Source organism: Dreissena polymorpha, chromosome 1, assembly GCF_020536995.1.
Source record: "Dreissena polymorpha isolate Duluth1 chromosome 1, UMN_Dpol_1.0, whole genome shotgun sequence".
In the NCBI taxonomy this organism is placed as follows: domain Eukaryota; kingdom Metazoa; phylum Mollusca; class Bivalvia; order Myida; family Dreissenidae; genus Dreissena; species Dreissena polymorpha.
Window position 1 is genome coordinate 152,518,890 of NC_068355.1, and position 24,848 is coordinate 152,543,737.

At 35.0% G+C, this 24,848-nt stretch overlaps 2 protein-coding genes across 2 annotated transcripts in view; both read right to left on the bottom strand.

Moving 5' to 3' along the window:
• LOC127858316 (histone-lysine N-methyltransferase 2D-like) overlaps positions 1-8,904 on the bottom strand; it is a 122,684-nt gene extending 113,780 nt beyond the window's left edge. The window contains exon 1 of the mRNA XM_052395389.1: positions 8,838-8,904. Coding sequence (XP_052251349.1) covers positions 8,838-8,863 — 26 coding nt within the window. The 5' untranslated portion in view covers positions 8,864-8,904. The remainder of the gene's footprint in view (positions 1-8,837) is intronic.
• Positions 8,905-16,932: 8,028 nt separating this feature from the next.
• LOC127856444 (uncharacterized) overlaps positions 16,933-24,848 on the bottom strand; it is a 14,502-nt gene continuing 6,586 nt past the window's right edge. Inside the window, exons 5-6 of the mRNA XM_052392655.1 lie at positions 24,651-24,764; positions 16,933-22,629 (exon numbers count right to left, since the gene is read on the bottom strand). Coding sequence (XP_052248615.1) covers positions 22,578-22,629; positions 24,651-24,764 — 166 coding nt within the window. The 3' untranslated portion in view covers positions 16,933-22,577. The remainder of the gene's footprint in view (positions 22,630-24,650; positions 24,765-24,848) is intronic.

The window sequence follows — 24,848 nt, forward strand, 5'->3', positions numbered from 1 at the left end:
GGGGTGCGTATTATACACGAGGGCGTATGATACATTGTATTCGTGGATTTACGGTAATTACTGTGTATGAGTTGTTCATCATGCCCCACTTTCCCCACAGTCTTCTCACCTATACAGGTTGGGGCATCCAAAACTGATAATAGGGCCTTAAATGGCACCTTTTTGACATGAGCCTTACTAATGTAATGTATTCTTGCCAAGATTTCTTTAAATACTTTCTAAACAAAATAGTGAAAAATCTTTTATTTTCAATTAATATAAAAATAAAAAACATTATTAGAAATAATTATTAAAAGAAAAAAAATAATTGAAAAGAAGAGTCTAGAGTAGACCCACAATTGGAAAACATTATTTGTTGTCAAAATCAAGAACTTTGATTGCTTATTCATTTGAATACCAATTGAACTTTAAAATATGAAAGGGAAAAAAAAACTCTTAATACAGAAAGGAGACATGTTAGAAGAAACTATTAAATTAATAGCAAGTAATCTCCTTTTGTGTGAGTGATATGAAATAGCCTAAAGGCAGATTTGCTTAATTGTCAATATCAGAGACATATAACACTGCATGCATTTTAATACCAATTAAGGCTTAGGGGCCAGATTTATGACCCTAGAAAACACAAGAGCTCTGTTTGTCCATGCTTATCAAATAGATATATCAATAGATAAGTGAAATACTATGGTAACTACAATAGTAATAATACTTTAGTAACAGATGTAATACACTGAGATAAAGATATTGCCTTAGTCCTTATGTATTTGAGGCTGTTTTCATAAACAATAAAGAAGTAATTTTTTACAGCTTTTAAGATTTTTTTACAATAAATAACTCAAAAAAGTTTATTAATTACAGAATAATTATTGATTTAATATAAAATAGCTCCTTTGTGATGTTTAAATGCTTCAATTTTCAATCGACCAGTATTGACCAGTAATGGCCAGTAATGACCAGTATTGACCGGTTTTAACCGGGTATTGACCCCCGGCCTGGTCAATACTCAATTGACCAGTCAATATGCCAACCCTACCCTGTAATCATACGCAGTAATGTAAAAACAAGAGATGTGTTTGTCAAAAACACAATGCCCCCTATTGCGCTGCTTTGAAGCAATAAATTTGACCTTTGACCTTGAAGGATGACCTTGACCTTTCACCACTCAAAACGTGCCGCTTCATGAGATACACAAGCATGCCAAATATCAAGTTGCTATGTTCAATATTAAAAAAGTTATGACCAAACATTAACGAAGGTTAAAGTTTTAGGAAAGAAAAAAACAATGATATTTGACCTTTGACCTTGAAGGATGACCTTGACCTTTATTTTTCACCACTCAAAATGTGCAGCTCCATGAGATACACATGCATGCCAAATCTGAAGTTGCTATCTACAATATTGCAAAAGTTATAAAAGTTTAACCAAGGTTTAAGTTTTGTGACATACACAATGACTGAATGACACAATGACAGACAGACAGACAGAGAGGCCAAAAACAGTTAAACATGCTTCCCGGGGACTTTCTGATTATGGGTAAAAATGAAAGTGTATATCTGTTAACATTTACACTGCCTTAGCATGTAAATAAATCGTCTGGATTATTTCATTTATTTTTCTTATAGGTACTGCTCTGATAGGGAATACATGAAATAAACACTGACTGTGTGGTTTCTAGAGTGTTAACAAGGTTTTACTATATACATGTAGCCATATAAGGAAAAATGCCCTGCCCACTGGTGGCCATATTTTTCAACCAACTGGAACCAATTTTGAACTCGCCAAAGACATTCTTGGGACAAATCTTCTGATGAAGTTTCATGATGATCTGACATTTAATGTGGCCTCGAGAGTGTTAACAAGGTTAACCATAGCCATATAAGGAAAAATGCCCCACCCAATGGAGGCCATGTTTTTCAGTCAACAGGAATCATTTTCAAACTCATCAAAGATATCATTTGGACAAATCTTCTGACCAAGTTTCATGAAGATTGGACAATAAATGTGGCATCTAGAGTGTTAACAATGATTGACTATAGCCATATACAGCCATATATGAAAAAATGCCCGCCCCCTGGCGGCCATGTTTTTCAACCAACCATGCCAATTTTCGAACCCATTTTAGATATCATTAAGATGTATCTTCTGAAGAAATTTCATTAAAATTACATTAAATTAGACAATAAATGTGGCCTCTAGGGTGTTAACAAGGCAAATTTTGAGGCAGCACGATGCACAACGCATGACGGACAAAAGGTGATCACAAAGTCAAAAGCTCACCATGAGTAGATTGTGCTCAGGTGAGCTTAAAATGAGGTTGGGCAACCAAGGCTAAAATATTTATGTATAATCATGTGTGAAATTATTGAATATATCGTTCACAGCAAAGTTCAGTTCTTTGATATTTTCTTTTGCCTAGACAAATTTTTGAAGCCATGCAACAAAAACTTAAGATAATTATATGCATTGTTTGAAGTGATTAAATAAACAGATCCTCTGCCCTTTAAATGTTTTTTTGGTTATAAAATGTTCTAAGAAAACAATTAAATCCTCTATAAAAGTAGTATTAAAAGAAGAGGGCTATGATGGTAGCATGAATTAACAAGGGAGGCAACTAGCGATATCAGTAAACAAAAAGTCACACTTTATTATCTTTCTTTACCTGGGTCTAATAAACAGTACTAAAGCATCCAATCACATCTATTAGTTTCCTTCTTTATAAAGTACCGGAAATTGTCACTTTCCCAATTGGGAAAAAATACAAATTCCCAATAGACCAGTTTCATAATACTACCACTGTTGCTATTTTTACATATCACGTGACGTGTCAAATTTCAGAATGAGGCTGAACGTGTATAGATCTTTGGCGGAGCATATCGATGATTATGAACCAGTTGATTTTTATTAATTACATTCGGGATTTTCATAAGCACTGACACTGGTTACAATTACGGCTAACACGTGCATACATGGATGTGTTGTTTAGTTAATAAATTGATGAGGGGTTATAAAATAAATATTCTCACACCTAAGTTATATTTGAAAGCCCTAGTATATAGTACGACTAGCAGGGATTTCAATAGATTTTAAAAACCAGGAGTCAATGACCCCTGGACTGAAATTTTGAGGAGTCAAATTGAAAAATGGTGGGGTCAATTTTGAAGCGCGTTAATTGTGTTTTTGTCTGTATTATTCAATTTTTTAGATAAAAATATGCTCTAAGAGTAACACAATATCTTTAAAATTTATACTGCTTTATTAAATAACAATACCATGATACATAACACAACATATTTTAATGAATTGGTACATTAAATATACTTCCTTATAGTTATAACACATTTAAGTCTTTTAACACATTTTAATAATTTAAGATATGTACCGGTAGCACCTTTTCATCACATATTTATCGTCATTATATTATCATCATCCCTATGATAGCTTTTCTAATAAAACGCAATCTAAATGCATGGAACATCTAGTATATCTATTACTGTTTATCCGAATACTATACATGTCCGAAATATGTACACTTTGAAATGCCTTACCTGTAGTGGATTTACTTTAATAATCCAAATTTTTCTTGTTGTTATCGGGTGTAACAAACCTTATTAAATGTTTGTTAAATCCAGTTAATGCTTTCTCCATTATTGAATCGCCATAACTTGCAATTTCAATCGCCAGCTTTGAATTGTAGATACGCGGGTTGAATGTTAAGTCCGCCATTTACAATGTCGAAGGTCATGACGCAGCAATTTAATTCTACTCGGATAATTTATATCTTATCGAGAAAATGTGTTTTCTCAATGTTTATGTGTAGTATTATTACTTGTTAGTATAAAAATTGAACTGTGATTCCAGTTTATACAAAATGGGTGTTACTCGTAATTATCGGTGGATTAACAACTGGCAAAACTCGCTGGACTTCGATCTACTATTGGATCTACGTAATTAAAAGACCTTTGATCAATATGGTTTTTACTTTAATTAATTTCGCCGACTTTCTTTAACCGTGCCGTCTGAAAAGCCTGCAAAAAACCTGCAATTATCGGATGGTCAATCAATTATCACGTAATCACTGCTGCTAATTACCCAGTTAGTGGGCACGCATTATTTAGACGGTGACATGTGTTTTGGAAGAGATGAGATAAGATAAACAACGCCCGGGGTATACCCTCGATTATAGACAGAGTTTCAAATACTGAAACATTGATTTCAATAAGAAGCACAGCGGGATTTATTCATGGAACTCGAGATGTTAACTGACTGACGCACGGTCAAATTTTCGACGCGTCAAAATGACGCACAGCAGAAAAAAGGGTTGCGTCAAAAATGAGTCATTTTTAATTTGCTCGCGTCAAAACGCAGGATTCTGCGTCTATTGAAATCCCTGCACTAGTGTATACGTGTATATACATTTTATTCACATTCAAGATACCTATTGACATCAGAGCAAATGTGATCCGAAGAATAAACATTGATAAGTGCACAAAACAAAGATATACAAAAGTTGTATAATACAAAACGTTATTATATAACTTAAAGTCTCTGTTTGTTGGTCTGTAATATTTTTCACGAACGATCGAACGTGTAAAATGTGTATTGACTCAATCATAAGAAAAAGCAATAGAAAATACAAAGCACATGAACTTTTTAAATGTTATGTCATTTTTCGTTTAACTTTAATTAATGTTATTTTATACAGGTGAAAATACGAACATGGAGCAAACTGATCTGTCTATGCATGCACCTTGATTTCTCTTTTAACGTGATTATGAGTGATAAATATATGTCACTTCATGTCATACATATGTAAATATCTCTTGTGTGAGTGTGTGTCTTTATTTTTCGGAAAAATTCTTTAACCCCGGTCAATGAAAATGCTTGTTTTAATTGTGTTCTTCCATACACCAACGAACACTCTTTATAAGACTATGTAATGACGAAGTTTTATTTTAGCGGTACCCGCTAAATAGGTTTTGTGTTTAGCATAAAAGTTAATAAATATTTCAAATGTATTAATAAGTATTAAGCACTTAACTATGTATCCGAAAATTCTTTCACAAGGAGAATCGTTCCTACGCTTATTTTGATAAGGCGGACATACATTCATATGTTGTTATACTACCAGGACATTCATTCACACGCTATTTATACATCCCGGACAATCGTTCCAACATTATTTAGACAGACGAGATATATATATATATACTCCTAAATGGTTTTAACGCCCAGATTTCTGCACGGTTTGGCAAATTAGAGATCTCAGTGTAAGTCAATATATATCGAATATTTTTTAACGTTTTCATTATCATGATCACGAAAAAATAGTAAAACAATATAAAGTATAACGGAAAATATGAATAAATTATTTTTTTAACTATTTTAATAACGACATATTAAAATATCGGATACAATGCCCAGTGTCATATTATTTTGATAAAATGTGATAATAATGACGGGGATAGCAATTATTCAGGAACGAATCTCTGGGCTGTCCAAATAACAAAGGAACGAATGTCCGCACTGTCAAAATTATGTAGGAACCATTATCTGCATTGTCAAAAACATAGGAACGAATGTCCGCCTGTGTGAAAAAAAGGCTAGGACGAATGTCCAGCATTCTCTGTATAATTATGATTTACACTGGCTTATATCCATACAAAATTTAGTTTGAGTATTTGGCGTTACATTAGTCTTAGAAATGACTACGCAATACTTCTACCCCGACAGATATTGGAGTACCATACATGGTGTTCAATGACCAGGCATCTACCACGGGTGGTTTATGACACCATGCTGTTATTTAGTATTTGTCGGCACAGTATCTGATCATAACAAGATAATGGATTTATCCGGAACACAGGGGCTATTAAACCACAGATGTATCAATAAACAAGATAGATCTTTATTCAAACAGCGCGATATAAAAGCTCTAACGAAGCGTGTCAAATGTGTGAAATATGAAGAAAACAAGTACTTTTATTAAGACAATTTATTTAATGTATTGACACTTATAATGTCAAGTACATATTTATAACTTATTCTGACAATGTCATATTGTATTTTTTGAGTCGTTACATCGCCTAATGTTCAAAAGAGTGAAAGGTTTAAATCAGATGCGGTGTTGAGCGGGACTATTGAAAATTTATACACGTTCAGCCTCGTTCTGGAGTTCTACGAGTCACGTGACTTTGTGCTCTTATCAATTTTGGCTTATTGTGAAAAGGGTCTATTGCGGTCCAAAAAATTGAAAGTTTCAAAAAAAAAGTTTTTATTTTTTTTATATACAAAATGCAGCATTTACACTACGCATATATTTAATTATTTACAGTTTAAAACAAGACTATTGTCAAGCAATATGGTCCCCTACCGGCTCCACCATTGTCAGAAATTCCACCATTTTCAGAATTTTTTTTCTTTTCTGGTTGCCATAGCAACCACAATTTTTGACGTAGGAACAAAATGAAATGACATGCATAATGTCCATATTGCCATCTATCAATGTTCCAAGTTTCATGAAAAAATATTAAGAACTTTTTAAGTTATCGCAGGATCCAGAAAAACCACCATTTTCAGCAGTATTTCTTGTCTATTTGTTGCCATTGCAACCAGAATTTTTGACGTAGGAACAAAATGAAATGACGTGCATAATGTCCATAATGCCATCTATCCATGTTTCAAGTTTCATGAAAAAATATTAAGAACTTTTAAAGTTATCGCAGGATCCAGAAAAGTGTGACGGACGGACGGAGCGCAAACCATAAGTCCCCTCCGGTGAAACCAGTAGGGGACAATAACTTTATTTGACAGGAAAGGTATCCTCTATTCTTATAACTTTGTGCAGCCTTATAAGATTGTGTACTTTTTTATGACATAAACTTCTAAGCAACATTCGAACGCACATACCCGAAAACTGTTCCTTTTTGTAACGCTAGAATTTCCACAGCCGATAAGACAACAATCATGAGGAAAAAACAATAAATATGATAGCAATTGCCCGTTTTTCTGACCCTGTTCCCATAGAAATAGCCCAAACAATTTTTAAAATCTGCACATTTCCTTCACCAGACGGACGCGGCTAATATGTTTGTCAATGACTTGATTGTAAAATGGTTAGTGTTTTTCCCAGGCCGTTTTAGCGTGGCGCTGCCCCATGCCATTTTTTTGTTGCGCCACGCTGCCCCTTTCAAAGTTATTTAGCGCCACGCTGCCCTTTCATGACATGACCACCCGCTGTTTTCAGCGCCCTTATTGATAACATCTTAATAGCCCTTTGTCCAAACTACTTTGCCGACAAGTATCAGAGTATGGCCCCAAGGCCGCAAAGATTCGCTCAGTTATGAATTAGTCAAGCGTGAATAACTCCGTGTCAATATTTATCGATAATTTCAGTGGCTTATACTGAGCACATTAATTGGTCGGTAATGTGTACTGGTCCACGATAAAATAGTGGACAGTTACTTCTGAGACTTTTATTGAAAACCTAGATTTTCCTCGTGGAAAATGTGCATTTCATGCATAATACAGTAATATCAAAACATTTATTTTAGACTTAAATAATTAATTATTGACATAATTAGCTCTACTGTAATGTTTTCTAAATAAACAAAATGCGAATCACGTATAAGGCGGACATATAATACGTGTTTACGTTGCTATGCGCACCTGCAACAAGATGGCGTACAATACAGCAAATATGGTTGTTAATGGTTGAGTCGTGGTTTCTGTTTGATTCGTGGGTATAGAAATCGCGTGAAATCTCGCGATAGAACGTTCGCACATGATGCAGTTCCTTACGGAAAAATGTTTTGACACGGTCACCATTTTTTTCCGATCAAAAATGCGTCAAAAACAAGTAAATAGTGTAATTCATCATAACTTGATAGGTCCTTATTAAGTATATTCTCATTTATGTATTGTTTATATAGTGTTTCAAAGTAACACAAAATTGTTTATTTATGAGTATTTACCATGCTACCTCGTCTGTTGACATTTTTTCAGAAGAAATTAACCTGTCCTGCAAGGTCAGTTTAAAGGCTATTTATAGTATGCAAATCTTGAAATTCTGGCAGCCAATCAAAACCCACGAATCAACCTGAAGCTTATTTTCATGATGGTAGTTTGACACTATCAACACAGTCGATTATTTTGATGTTTAAAGACGATAAACATTTGGAAAAAAGCAACAAATCTTAAAGAAGAAAGGTTAATAAGTATTTTCATTATGATTAATAGTCATATATTTATAAAATATTTGTGATGTAACAACTTTATGAAAATTACCCACGACTTAACCAGACTATAGCATAAATTGTGACTCTCGGCGAAAATAGCAAATAACGATCAAATTAACGATGGAGATCACACATTTAGAAGGAATTAATGAAATGCATGAGATAAGGAACGATGCATTAAACGTTAAACACAACAACAACATATTTATTAGTAATCTGTTCAGTTGGTGTATGTCACCGAAACGAGTGTTTGCAAATTGTTAGCGTTCAGTTTACTCATTTTACTGGCAAAACTTCTGACAAGATTATCGTTAGAAAATGGGATAAGACAAACATGGTTTCATTTACTGTGAAACCATTATTATTCGTCACCTTAAGTATATATCAAGTACAAGATGTTATAAGGCTGCACGAAGTTATACTTAAAGGAACAGAGGATACAAGCTTTTGCCTTTTTTGGACCGGTCTTTGTTTTTGGAAATCCATTTATTTTAATTTTCGATACCAGTTGATTGCCAAGGTTGTACAATGCTTGTACAGAAACGAAACAAATAGTAGTAACATTTAAGATTGCTTCGAAGAGGCCAAATGCAATATAATCAATACCTGTCACTTTGCTGTCGATTAGACATTTTTGTCACAGAACGCCATTGGGCATGGTAAAAAATATGAAGTGCCTGTTTCGATCGTCGTCAGCGATAAAACTAATTTCATCGTTATCATCACCAATTCGACGAACGTATAAAACCATCACGATATAAGCATTCAGTTGTAGTAACAATTTTGCACTTATTGACACAGCAATGTTCTCGCCATATTTATTTGTTGTATTCGGAAGATATTCAACGATTCAAGATTCAGCTTTGGGAGGTCTTAACAAAAATCTATCAATAAACAGCAGAGGCGTAGCGAGGGAGGGGGCATGGAGGGCAATTAGCAACGGGCGCCAACGAACATATTCGTGTGGGACTAGAATTTATAGCACCAGACACCTGTCTACTACGATAGAGCGAACGGGTGTCTAGGTAATGTAGAACCGGTTCTGAGCTGACTAGCAGTCTCGTTCTGGAAATACGACCTTGAATTAAGGCGCCCATTATGAGACTAGGCAATAACAAAGAGAGACGTTCTTTTTATAGAGGTGTTTTTCGGCATAGCTGTTTAACGTCACTTTTGACCTGACCTGACCTTTGTAAGTGTCCAATAAAATTCAAATAAAATTTCCCGCGGCTAGACACGAATTAATACACTTCATTGGCTGATTTGAGCATACCACCAGAACATTGGAAACATGACCACGTCTTTGTAACACTGTTTTTCTGCGTGTTCAGCATGAAACAATTTAATCTCTAATGAAAAGGCTTGATAGATAGTACAGCTTTACACTCAACTCTTGACATCAATACAGTTTGTGCTAGCACCTTTTATTTTCAGAGGATTGGCAGCGCCAGAGCGTTTGTACTTAAAGGCTATGTTCTCATATTTAGTAATTACTTCCATATTCCTGTCTGTGTACTAGTATATTTAAGTTCATAAAAAAGTATCGGTTTTCCCTTTTTCTGATAATCGTTTGGGCCAAACCATTTCAAATTGTTTTCGGAATTGAACATTTAACATGTAAACGTATAAAGTTTTAAACAAGCCGTCGTTTCAGCAGTGGGAGCGTGGCCTCATTTTTATGCATTGCATTCCAACCCGCAAGGTATCAGGGTCGGTTCGCGGCTAGTAAAATAATCGTTATATAATATAGACGCTATCGCGTGAACTAGGTGAACTAGAATTTTCTTTAGACCAGAAATATGTTAAATGAAGATACATTATTCAGCTATATAATTATGGTATGTCAATAATAGATTCTTAATGTGTTTGCAACAATACCATGATACATATAATTTTTGATTAATTTAACAAGAATTACTCCACCATATTGACTAATGTATTAAGCATTAGCGCGATGATTCTCGATACTGTTAATAATCGCATCAAATAGCAATGCCCGACAAACCACTAAAACAGGTTTGTTCGAAGAACGCGCGTATAAATATAAAAAATATGTACGGATACTTCGCGTGTGGCCGGTTGACTCATATGTTTTAATTTCACTCCCATTCTTCTTTTGGTTTTCTGTTTTGTAACTATAGGTTTATGACCAGCAATATGTAAGAATGTAAAATAAGCCGCGAAAACTCCGCGTAACATCCCGAACTGCGTGTGATGCAGCTAAGAACTGCACAGAAAGACATCTCATTCATTGGACTCTTCACCTTTCACCATCTCCAACCACAATCAACGCCGTATATCTTTTTTTTAAAGATATTTCTTGTTTCTTAGTTTTCTAGGACGATTGTGAGAAATTCGTTGGTCCCACGCGTAAGTAGAATAGTTGTGAGTAAGGCTCAAATGATCCTAAAAGCATTGCCAATTTTTATTGTTCATGTAAAGTAAACAAATTCGAACCACAAGTAAGCATACAGTCCTAAAGTATTTCGTGTAATAAAGTTATTACCAACAATGTTCAGTCGGAATTTTAAAACAGATGAAGCGCTAGATTTGAAGTTGTTAAAGCAAACTTTTAGGGGTTAAGGGAACTATTTGAAGAAAATTTGCTAGAGAAACTTTAATACGAATCAGTCAAATGATACTAGAACTGATGCAGAAGGTCAATGATGCAGCATATGATCTTAAAACATTCGAAATACAAATTAACTCAACGCACGATTGTTTGTGCTAACACGCACTTAATAGTGCAAAGATAACATGTGAAGAATGGGGGATTTAAATTAAAAGACGAATCAGGAGAAGGAGGTGGATGCCCGTAAAGTTGGCACGGCGGGATAGCGAGCTTTCTGCAGATGAGAAGGTTAATTGTGTGCGTAAGGAGGAGTCTTTTGGATAGATTTCATCAGGAAATAACAGCTAGACCAATTCATCTCATTCCCCAATTTTCGAATTTCTACTGGATGTCCACAATCTTGTTCAAAGCGAGAATTGATTATCCTTCGCAAAAATTGCTTCGATTGAGCAATTTTTTTATGACACTGAATAGAATGCAAATACATGTAACTTTTCAACGAGATTCCTGTAAAATGTTACCTACTACGAGAGGTGATGCCTTACAATCGAGACCTTTGACACTTTATTTTTTTATTGTGTCGTATTGTTATGTGTTTCCAAATGTGCGTATTGCCTTGCAAATTCTTGTTACAAAAGCAGTATCAATAGCCAGTTGCGAGCTTTCCTTCAGCAAGCTCATGCCAAATCTCTATTATCTTAGGGCATTGATGGGACAAGATCATCGCTGTGATTGTGCAATTATCAGTATAGAGAAGAAAACAGTTGAAAAAAGACTTTGATGCTATCATTGACAAAATTTGCGGGCATGAAGGGGAGATGTTAGTATTAAGTATAATGCATTTTTGGCATTGGCATGTTGGGTGGCTGTTGATATAGACTAACCGTTAATATCATTTTTGTTGCCGTTGTAGCAGTTTTGCATATAATTTTCTCCAAATTGTCTTCCTATGGTATCTTTTTAGCTAACCTGAGCACAACGTTCTCAAGTTGAGCTTTTGTGGTCCACCTTTGTCCGTCGTGTGTCGTCGACTTTGCCTGATTTGGTGATAGTGTTATTTTGGTATAATGAGCATCGACTTATGTGCTCTTTTTTCAATGGAACCGAATACATGTACTGTACTTCAAAGTTTCACGTTGAGTGATAGGGCTGCACAATTTATACATTGTACCCGGGCGCTGAATACTGTCGCTGCGCCTCTGATAAACAGTGATTGAACAGGTCTTTGTTCTCACCCTTTATTTTAAAACGAAACAACCAATCATCATTTGAGATATAAACGGATCTGTAAGATTAAACTGATTTGATCAGAAGAAATCTTCGTATTGCGAGCGGTCATTATGTGATCCTATTTGCAACATTCTACTCCCTACAGATACGTAAGTACAATAGAGGCTCAAAACATTTAAGAACCAATGATCACGTTGCCTAACCAGAGTCCTATTTGTTTGTATAGGTCCCTGGCCAAACCAATACGGATAATACCTTAAACGTGAAACGGCAACGGATCATATCAGTCATAAAATAAACAAGACGAAATTCAGGATGTGCCTGATATTGGAAGTTCAAATGGTTACAAAACCGCTTAAAGTATCCTTTTCACAGATTTTTTCATGTATTGAAGTTTGTCATTAAATGCTTCATATTGATAAATGTAAACATTGGATTTAAAAAGCTCCAGTTAATAAAACAACAAGAATACAATTGAATAAAAAAGTAACCCTTAACTGGGCTCGAACCACTGACCCCTGGAGTCCTGGAGTAAAAGTCAACTGCTAAGACCACTCGACCATCCGTGTTCATAAAATGACGGATGTATTTTATATTTTATATAAGCAATCCTCATAGTTTCATAAAATATAACGACAACAACCGAACTTTCCAAATTATTCAATCGTTTCGCGTTGCAACGCTTTATAAATTTCAGGTTTTTAAATCGTCAAAAGATGCATACAATTAAAATTTTAGAGCATGGTAAATGTTCAGTATTACTGTTTCCTCACAAATATCACAACTCGAAAATTTGCGAATCTGAAGCAACTTTTGTCAATTAACCAAAACGTGAAAAGGCCCCTTTAAGTATGCCAAATACTTTTGCTCACGGAAAATTATGGTATTCCAGCTAATGGTTTACTTCAAAATTCGATATGAAAATTAAAAAAAAATCAAAACGAACGAACACAAAAGAACCATACCATACACCTATCTCATAGTCATGAAATAGTTATAAATACTTGCTTTTTTGTAACTGGAGAGAAAAAATATTAAACTACTTCTACTTTACAATGTTGTCATTCAGATGTATAATAAAATCATAGAAAATAATAAGGTCGCATATTGATTTCACTGGCACCAAATAACTGACGAAACCATTAAATACTGGAATCGCATAAATTCCGGAAACACGACACTAGATAATACACGAAATCAATTGATACATATACAGATGATTACGCGGTACGTGCTTTTCAGTACGGTTTATAAACAACATGTGCACATCGTATGTGACACGTTAAATATAGTACTTGAAGCTGGTGCTCAAATTGATATGAGTTGTCGATTCGAATTGTTTCGCAATTATATTCGCAATTTTCTGTGAAATTCACCCCCCCCCCCCCAAAAAAAAAAAAAAAGATTTAATGCCCACTTAGAAAAACATTAAAGAATCTTATAATATTATTGCCGAGGCTGTGAAAAGGGGGTTTAATGCATGTGCGTAAAGGGACGCCCCGGATTAGCATGTGCAGTCCGCAAAGTATAATCAGGGACGACATTTCCGCCTTAACTTGATTTTTGCTATGGAGAGTTTCTTGAACAGAAAATTTTATAAAAGCGTTAACTGTCGTCTCTGATTAGCCTGTTCTTATCTTGGACGGCTTTTTACGCACATGCATTAAACCCCATTTTCACAGAGAACGGCCCATATTTATTCGCACAGACTCGTTCACGCGCTTGTTCTGTAATTGACAGAAATTAGCATAATTCTGACATTCATTCACACAACAGTTTTGAGATTTACTTAGATATTGCCATTAAATAGTTTATTCTGATATTCATGCATACACCAGTTTTGAGATTTGCTTAGAATCGTTCTTACACTAGTTATGGGCATTGTTTTTTCATGGACATGTTTTTCTTCACTATCGGGTGTCAAAGCTGATAATTTTAGTTTTTCCCTTGTCTCTGAAAGTAAGATTTTCAAATATTTGAATTCTCTTAGTTCAAATAAAGCTACTGGGTTAGACGGTATCTCCTCTCGATTTGTGAAAGATGCTGCCCCAATGATTTTAGCCCCACTTGCCCACATAATTAATATGTCCATCATCCAAGGTTCTGTACCGGATGACCTGAAGTCAGCTCGAGTGGTCCCATTATTTAAGAAAAATGACAAGACGGAGGTTGGTAATTATCGCCCAGTATCAGTTCTTAGTGCTATATCCAAAGCATTGGAAAAGGTTATCTTTGATCAGGTTGAAAAATATCTGTCTTAAAATAATCTCCTGTATGATTTCCAGTCACATGTCTCATTCATCTTTTAGATAACATTAGGTTCCAAATGGACAAAGGTAATCTTGTTGGTATGGTTTTGCTGGATTTGCAGAAAGCCTTTGATACTGTTGATCATGGCATCCTATTGATGAAGTTGAAGGTGTTGGGTGTCTCAAAGGTTACTGTTCAGTGGTTTACTTCATATTTGTCGGATCAGCATCGAATGGTTGATGTTCGTGGTAGTCAATCTTCTTGAGCAACGATAACATGTGGTGTTCCCCAGGGCTCTATTTTAGGACCGTTGTTGTTTATTATCTACGTCAATGACATGTCTGGTGCAGTAAAGAATAAGTTGTTACTGTGTGCAGATGATTTTGGTATTTTGGCATTTGGTAAGGATAGGTCTGAACTTGAATTAGTTTTGAGCTCCGAAATGAATGTTCTAAGTGAATGGTTAATTTGTAATAAGCTATCTTTGCATTTGGGTAAGACAGGATCTGTTTTGTTTGGCTCCAAAGCAAGGTTAAAATCTGAACCACATCTTAATGTTGTATGCAATGGTAAACCTATTGAAGCTAAGGATTCTGTTATTTATCTTGGGGCCACTAACTAGAAACTAAGGAATAAATTACAGGTCACCCAGAACAGAATGATCAGATTTGCGTTGGATCTTGAAGCAATGGCTCATATAGATCAAAGTCATTTTGTCAAGCTAAACTGGTTACCAGTCTCTAAAAGGGTTGATCAAATCATGTTGTGCCTTGTGTTCAAAATCTACAGTGGTAAATCACCAGGTTACCTAAATGAGCATTTCATTCCACTTAGCTCAATTCATAACTATCCCACTAGGTTTAGAGTGTCAGTTGGTGCTTCCAGTAATTCATTCACAGACACTGGAAGATTTTGTTTGCCCAAGGTTAAAGGTTTGGGTAAACAGTCATTTGCATATCAAGGTTGTTCTCACTGGAATGAAATGCCACAACATATGAGACAGGCTAAGAACCTCCCCAATTTCAAGTACACCCTCAAAAGCCATCTGCTTGATACTATTTGAGTTTTTTTATATATAGTTTTATAGTTTTATTTGCATTTTAATAGTGCAAAGTAATGCAATGTAAATTCTGTGATACTTTATACTTCATGTCTGTGATAATGATCTCTGAGATTAATTCAGCATTCAATTTTGCTCATAAAGGTTTAATTAGTTGTTGTTCCTAGGTCAACTACATTAAATTTATTAAGGACCACAATGGAAATAAGGATTTACTTCTCCTTTTTGTGCTATCCTTGTATTTTAATGTTTGTGACATGGTTTACATTTTTAGTACACACAAACATTTATATATATATAACATTTATTTACCAATAATAGTATTATTATTTTACTGTCTCAAATGTTTATATTAGTTAAATTATTTATTGATTTTTTTTAAACATGTATCTCTGTTTGCTTCATTTATCAACTGTTATGCTATTTTAAATTATTGGTTTGCTATTTCTTATGCCATAAGCAGATAAAACTTATTTTCTGTGTAATATATGCTTTATGTACCATGTTTTACAAATTGTTAAAATATGAAATAAATGAATGAATGAATACTGACAGTAACTACCGGTAGTTCAGTAATTTGCGGACATTTTTTACAGACATTCGTACAGACCCTAGTTTTGTGATATGGGGACATTGATGTGTACGACTATTTGTTTCTACATTACTTCTGCCATTTCAGGACATTGTTTCCTGCGAATATTTGATCCGACACAAGATCTTTTATTGGCAGACTTTGATAGCTTATACATGGGTTTAGACAATATGTTGACCATACACTTTGAATGACGAAGACTTTCTTGTTTCATCCAAGGCACTGATTTGTTTGTGTATAAATGAACAAATAAAAACTACCACTAACTTGGTTCCATACAGTTAAAAATAAGGCAATAAACACTAAACAATTTGCAATGACAAAGTAAATGTGATTTCAAAGATGTTGATTATCATAATTATTGAAAGGTTAAGAGATGGTACCTGAACAGAGCAAGTGAAATCATGAGCACTAAATGACTAAACAAGGATATTAGTAAATGTCAGCATGCCTTCCCATGCATTTTGTAAACTTGTTGACATTCAATCAACACAGCAATGATATGAACATGTGAAAATATGACAACTTATGGAGAGAGTAATATTGGGTCTATATTGATTATCTTATTTAACTTTCTAAAGCTAATGTACATATTGTTTAGAAAAAAAACTGGCTGCTTACTGCCAGAATTTAACAATACAAGTAATCAAATTGTGTATTTTGTCCTGGTATAAAAATAAAAACAATTGCAAAATAATTATTACTGGTAACCTGACGTTTCTACATACAAAACGGGAAATTATTCTGCAAAAGAGCTGGTCACATTTAAAATCTTGTTTAGTGTCTCATATTAAAGAGAACAATAGCCTGAATAGTCGAGCTTTTGTGGAATATCTGGGATGAGTAACGAAAATTTACATAAGTTGCATTGAATTCTTACCACAAGTAGCAAGTAAAATGCAAAGATAAGAGGAAAGAAAGACAGAAGGTCAAAGTGGTACTACATGTATATACATTCCTAAAATTGTTCGGACAGTATAAATTATAGACACAAAGCTAATATCAAAAGCTGTTTATTTGAGATTCTAATTCATAGTGATTACACATTCAAGCATGAGCAGCAAGTCTGAGATATAACTTTTTGAACAAATACTGCTGCTTTCACCTTTAAATATGAAATAAAACCACATTGAAAACATATTTCCTATTAATTTTGTAATGAAATTGTTGTACACGTAAAACTTTCACACTTTTCTTGTACTTAAAAGTTGAAAAGGTTCATGTAAAAATCAATACACTAATATTAATATAATGCTGCATACCAATAGTTTTGTTCCATTTATGTTTATTAGAATCATCATGATGATGCTTATATAATACATACACATTGGGTACAACAAGAGCACCACATAACGGGTGCCAACGCTCGGCTGCCCCTGCAGTTTTGAATAAACTAGAGCTTTGTCACAGACGTGACGAATACCCCCACATGCTACATTGACACAGAATATTTTGCATGTTGTCTTCACAAAAAACAGCGGACACCATGTCTAATGTTTAAAATGCAGTGACCCTGTGACCTAGTTTTTGACCCTGCATGGCCCATGTTCGAACTTGACCTATACATCATTAAGATACAACTTCTGACCAAATGTGGTGAAGATCGGATGAAACCTACTTAAATTAGAGAGAAGACACCATGCTAAATGTGTAAAAAGTACTAAGTGACCCAGTGACCTAGTTTTTGACCCGGCATGACCCATATTCATACTTGACCTAGACATCATCTAGATACAACTTCTGAACAAGTTTGTTGAAGATCGGATGAAAACTACTTGAATTAGAGAGTGGACACCATGCTCAATGTTTAAAACGCACTTAGTGACCCCCGTGACCTAGTTTTTGAACTGCCATGACCCATGTTCGAACTTGGCCTAGACATCATCTAGATACAACTTCTGACTTCTGACCAAGTTTGGTGAAGCTCTGATGAAAACTACTTGAATTAAAGAGCGGACAACATGCTGAATGTTTAAAGCGCACTAAGTGACCCCGTGACCTAGTTTTTGATCCGGCAAGGACCATGTTCGAACTTGGCCTAGACATCATGTAGATACAACTTCTGACCAAGTTTGGTGAAGATTGGGTTAAAACTACTTGAATTAGAGAGCGGACACGGACCAACCAACAAGCTCACTCCTATACACCCCCCTAAACTTCGTTTAATGGGGGTATAATGAAAGCTTGTTAGAATTTATTTATTGATTTTTTTTTTTAATGAGGTCACAGTGACCTTGACCTAGTGACCCCAAAATGGGTGTGGCGTGTAGAACCCATCAAGGTGCATCTACATATGAAGTTTCAAAGTGGTAGGTGGAAGCACTTTGATTTTAGAGCCAATGTAAAGGTTTTAGCACGACACGGATGGCGAATGGCACGACGAGCTGGCTATGACAATACCTTGGGTTTTCTCCTAAAACAGCCGAGCTAAAAATTAGAAGAATAATTAATTAAATTTAAATGAATAAATAATAAATATTAATCTCAATAAGAAAAGGACACAAAACAAGGGATGATTATAAAGTGCAGCTGTTCATAGATTAATTACCAAGTCAGTGTCTGCAGTTATAACTAAAGTTATTACAGATATGACCTCCGAGAAGACAATTACATTGTTTTACCTAAAATTTACAATGAATGTATTTATTATGAAAGATTCCAGCATACAGTCATTGTGTTTACCCAGATATATCAAACCAAGTACATTTGAGTAAAATACATCATAGTAGCCTTGTTCTGAGAAAACTGGGCTTAATGCATGTGCGTTATGCATAATCCCAGATTAACCTGTGCAGTCTGCAAAGGCTTATCAGGGTCAACACTTTCCGCCTAAACTTGATTTTTGGTAAGGAGGGACTTCTTGGAAATAAAAAATACCATTAAAGCAGAAAGTGTCGTCCCTGATAAGCCTGTGCGGACTGCACAGGTTAATCTGGGACAGCATTTCACGCACATGCATTAAGCCGAGTTTTATCAGAACGCGGCTCATATCATAAATTTGAATATAAAAGAAGAACATGTACACAAATTTATTTAAAGTGTTAAGATACACCAAAGTGAAATGCTTGTCTATTGTAATCTTCAGTAAACACACAATTGTGTGAATTTTGAATAAGACACCATTCTTCGAACAAACTGTTTGGTTTAAATAATTCCATTGATCCAGTTTTACTGTATTTATTGATGTTAACAAACCACAAATTGAAAAAGAATATTGCCAAGCAATATATGTCCCCTACCGGCTCCAACATTGTCAGAAATCCAGCATTGTCAGATTAAAAAAAAATTGTTGCCATAGCAACCAGAATTTTTGACATAGGAACAAAATGAAATGACGTGCATAATCTCCATATTGCCATCTATCCATATTTCAAGTTTCATGAACAAAACTGAAGAACTTTTAGTTATCGCAGGATCCAGAAAACCACCATTTTCAACAGTATTTCTAATCTATTTGTTGCTATAGCAACCAGAATTTTTGACGTAGGAACACAATGAAATGATGTGCATACTGTCCATATTGCTATCCATGTTTCAAGTTTCATGAAAAAATATTAGGAACTTTTAAAGTTATCGCAGGATCCAAAACAGTGTGACAGACTCACAAACTGACAGACACACAGAGCGCAGACCATAAGTCCCCTCCTGTGAAACTGGTAGGGGACAATAAACATTTCATATTAGTTGTATAAATAAAATTTACTACAAAATTGAATGTCTTATTAAATTCAATTCAAAAATCCTCAACATATAAAACTGTGTACATGTGATCATAAATACTGTTTTAAATTGTTAACATAACTAAAGACAATCACTTTTTTATGAAAAAGTAATGGAAAGTGCAAATTATTGTAAAAGTATACAAAGAATATTATAAAAAAATAATATTCAAATCATGAAATGAACACTTTTGATGTAAAAAAAAGTCTAATCATATCTTTTCCAAGTTGAATGTCCTATTTCAAAGTCACGTTCTACCGTATGTATAAGTATATGGTTTAACATGAGATGAACATTTGAGTAAAAGTAAACATCACTAAATATTGTATGTGGCAATAAAACATGAAAAAAATAATCTTATTTTAACTTATGAAATAAAACATTTAAAAAAATAAAACATGTATAAACATTGAGTAAAATAAACATTTAAGTGAAGATTGAGTCATGTATTTGGTAACAAATGAGGAAAAAACAACAAAAAGCTGTGAACTTTCTACAAATTATATTTTACAAGATAACAACAAACAAGAGCTGCCCCACAACAGCTAGCTCCACCCTTCTGCAGCTTTGATAGTGCAAAGTACATGTTCTGTCTATAACCTGATATTATGACTGTACAAATCGCCCCAAAAACTTGTTCTTTTTACCATTTACTTGATTCTAATTTAATAAATCTTTAATCCACAAGATGATTTTAATAGGGCTTTTGCTCATAATTTAGGGACGATGAAATATACCAGTGGAATTTTGAATGTTATCGTTACGTACTATAAATATGAAACATAAATTTTTTTAATCTATAATTTGTGAAAAAGTATTAACAAGTTACTTCAAACAGAAGAATGGATATTAAAACTTTCAATCACTTTATTTTTACACTTTGCAAGCTATTTTAAATTACGTAAAAGTCTTACAAAAAATTTTGAATTAAGGAAAAGGGTTGGGGGAAAACAAATTGCGATCTGGAACATGACGGAATAATGGCTACTGTTGTATAGTCAGCCCTTAAAACGCCCTCCACAAAACATGTTTCATTGTGGTTGAATACCTGTTGTGGAAACAGTCCTTGGGAGCTGTTGCACATTAAACCTTACCCAGAGCATTTTGCAGACATCAACAAATGGGAGAGCAGTATACCTCAGAATATTCGGTGAAGAGTCAAGCTAAGAATACTGAGTGAGCAATTAATGCTATACGGGACTAGAATATGACTAATTTTACAATACACTTATACTGAATATTAATTAAAACACTTATTACTGAATAACAATAAAAGCACTAGTGCTGCAACAATATACCGGAATATCGGTATATATCGCAATATGCTATCCGCATATTGTATTGCGATACGATTTTCGTCATACCGGTACGAAAATTTTACAAACATGCATCTACATTTCGTTCAGAAAAGCCATCCAAAATAATGATATCAAGGTAAACAAAACAAAGCGGTATTTTGTAAAAATAAATTGTTACGTAAAAATGGCATTCTAAAAAGTCTATTATACAGAGTAGCGTTGTTACATGGGAGCATTCATTCTATGCTTTTAAACGAATTATCGTTGAATTAATTACGCACAACTAAATGTTTCGTTCGATTCTGAAATGAGCATTATTAAATTTGTAATCCGAATTTTGGAAACATGCTTCCGAAATGTTATTCTAACGCGACAATAAAAAAGTGCTTTATTCTTTTTCTCAATAAAAAGAGCGGTAAAATTATACAGACATGTAGAACGTCGCGTGCAAAGTGTGGGTGTATTTGTGTTGTATAAAACGGGAACATCACGTCAGGCGATTTACGCCTGTTCAGTGGGGAAAAAAACGCCCGATTGGGAGTTATTTCATCACATCTTTAAAAAGAAACAAGTGCCAAAATGTATTTGATATTTAAGAAAATTGGTGAATGTTTGTGTTTTGTGTTATTCTTGAGCATTTTTATAGTAAACATTTACCAGAATTTGCTTTAAAACTGGAATATACGGGATTATCGGGTAATTGGCGAGTTATAATTCTGGTACAAGTAAGCAATATATTGCGATATATTGCAATACAGGTTTTTGAGCTGACAATATATTGCAATACGCTTTTTGGCGTATTGTTGCAGCACTAAAAAGCACTAAATACAAATATTTACAACACATATATTTACAATTATAATGCTGTACATCTATGCTATTTACATCAATATTATTGATCTAAACACTATGAAAAGTTTAACAGCAACTTTATGGAAAAGGGTCTGAAATTAGGTAACAAAAATGTGCATCATGACACTTTTTGATCTACTGCAAAGTGAGACCTTGATATTTCAGCTATGGGCAGCTGTGGTGGCAGACATTGTAAAATTGTGATCCTCTGTGGGTATCACAATTGAATTGCCAGATAAAGTATGAACTAACAGTGCAGTGTTCATTGGACAGACGCCTGCACATGCATGTATGCGGAAAATATTCATTATCTCCTTTTAAAATTAAAACTTTGATCACACTTACATACTTTTATTGTAAAATAAAACTGGTAAAACATGTACACTGACAAAACAAGGAATACATATTTCAGAAATCATCTTTAACATAATAATATGCTAATAGACAATAATATTGCAAAATTATAAATATTTGTCACATATCAAGTCTTCATGTTTGCAGTCATGCATATAACATGGAAAGGAAAGAAATTCAACATGTTTTTCAGCACGTACACAAAAAAGTCATAATTTATCACTTTTTTAAAGTAACAACATAATAAAAAGGACGTGGAAGAAGCCTCTTACATATGCTAGCTGTACATAAGTGAACACTTCACAAAACCCATCAAATACAAAACCAAATTGGCAATCAAGCATCGCTAAAGTAAAACAGCCTACATTCCCCTTCTTCTGGATCCAATGTGGCTTTATGTGAACACTACTGTGCATGTCTAAGAGCTCTGGGTCTTGGGTGTGGATGGAGTAGCAGCCAGGTGAAGAGACCTGGAAATAAAATTTCATAGGTTTTAAGGGATATTGGGCAATTTAGTTGATAATTTAAAATTTTACCTGTAGCAATATCAGTTGCAAAGAAGGTTCAAGCAGCTGCAAGATACAGCTCCAGACACAAAAGTGTTCTGGACAGAAGAATGGAGCTGAGGCAGCTGTGTGGTACAGCTCCAGACACAAAGGTGTTCTGGACAGAAGAATGCAGCTGAGGCAGCTGTGTGGTACAGCTTCAGACACAAAGATGTTCTGGACAGAAGAATGGAGCTGAGGCAGCAGCAAGATACAGCTCCAGACACAAAGGTGTTCTGGACAAAAACAAGGAGCTCAAGCAGCGGGGAAATATGACCCTTCACACAAAGGTGTTCTGGACAAAAGAACGGGGCTCAAGCAGATACAGCTCCGGACACAAAGGTGTTCTGGACAGATGAAAGAAGGTCAAGCAGCTGGGAAATATGGCTCTGCACACAAAGGTGTTCTGGACAAAAGCACGGGGCTCAAGCAGATGCGAGATACAGCTCCGGACACAAAGGTGTTCTGGACAGAAGAAAGTAGGTCAAGCAGCTGCGAGATATGCTCACTAGCCTGAGCCTCAGGACACAAAGGTGTTCTGGACAGAAGAACGGAGCTCAAGCAGATGCGATATAAGGCTCTGTACACAAAGGTGTTCTGGACAGAACGAGCTCAAGCAGCTGCAAGATACAGCTCCAACAAATGGTGTTCTGGACAGAAGAACGGAGCTCAAGCAGATGAGACAAAATTGTGACCTCTAGAGTGTTTACAAGGATTTTGTATAATATAATGAAAATTTGGAAAATCTAAAGGCAATAATTAAGGCATTAATTATGTGATATATATAAAACCAATCTTTTCACCAAGTTTCATGATGATTGGGCAAAAAATGTGACTTCTAGAGTGTTCACAAGCTTTTTTTACTATATAAATATGAGAAAATTCCCCCCCGGCAGCCATGTTTTTCAACTGACCGGAACCATTTTTAAACTCAACTCTCATATCAAGGAAACAAATGTTCTGACCAAATTTCACGAAAATTGGGCTAAAAATGTGACTTCTAGAGTGTTCACATGTTTTCACTATAAACATATAGGGAAAAATGCCCTGTCCACTGGCGGCCATGTTTTTTTACCGATCTGGACCATTTTCAAACTCATCCAAGATATCAATAAAACCAATGTTTTGACCATCTTTCATGATGATTGGGCAAAAAGTGTGACTTCTAGGGTGTTTACAAGGTTTCTCTATAGCCAAATAAGAAAAACTTCCCCCCCGGCAGCCATGTTATTCAACTGACAGGAACCATTTTTGAACTCAACTCTCATATCAAGGAAACAAATGTTCTGACCAAGTTTCATGAATATAGGGTCAAAAATTCTTGAGTGTTCACATGTTTTCACTATATTCATATAGAGAAAAATGCCCTGCCCACTAGTGGCCATGTTTTTTCACCAATCTGGACCATTTTTAACTCGTCCGAGAAATCAATAAAACCAATGTTTTGACCAACTTTCATGATGATTGGGCAAACATTTTTACTTCTAGAGTGTTTACAAGGTTTCTCTATAGCCAAATATGGAAAACTGCCCCGCCCACTGGCGGCAATGTTTTTCAGCGGACCGGAACCACTTTTGAACACAACCAACATATCATTAAGACAAACATTTTGACAAAGTTACATGAAGAGTGGGCATGAAATGTGACTACTACAGTGTTTACATGTTGTTGTTTTTTTGACCTAGTGACCTAGTTGTTGACCCGGCATGACCCGGTTTCTAACTCGACCGAGATTTAATTGGGACAAAGGTTTTGACCAAGTTTCATGAAGATCGGACAATAAATGTGGCCTCTAGTGTTTACGAACAAATGTGGACGGACGGACGACGAACAAAGACCAGTCACAAAAGCTCACCTGAGCAATCAGGTGAGCTAAAAAGTATAAAGGTTTGTCTCAGCATCCAATAACTTTTGCGAGAAACTATAAATCAGACTCATTCTCCTACCTCCTTGATGCTCTAGACTTTAGGGTGTTGGGCGTCAGGTTGATCAGGGCCTGCATGTTGGCTGTCAAATCTTCCACTTCCTTGCGGAGACGTGTTGGAGTTTCAATGTCAAACCTGAACAGAATACCATGAACATGAGAACACTACCCTAAAAGAATGTATAAATAAAATATACCTTTTAATGAATTTCTTAATATC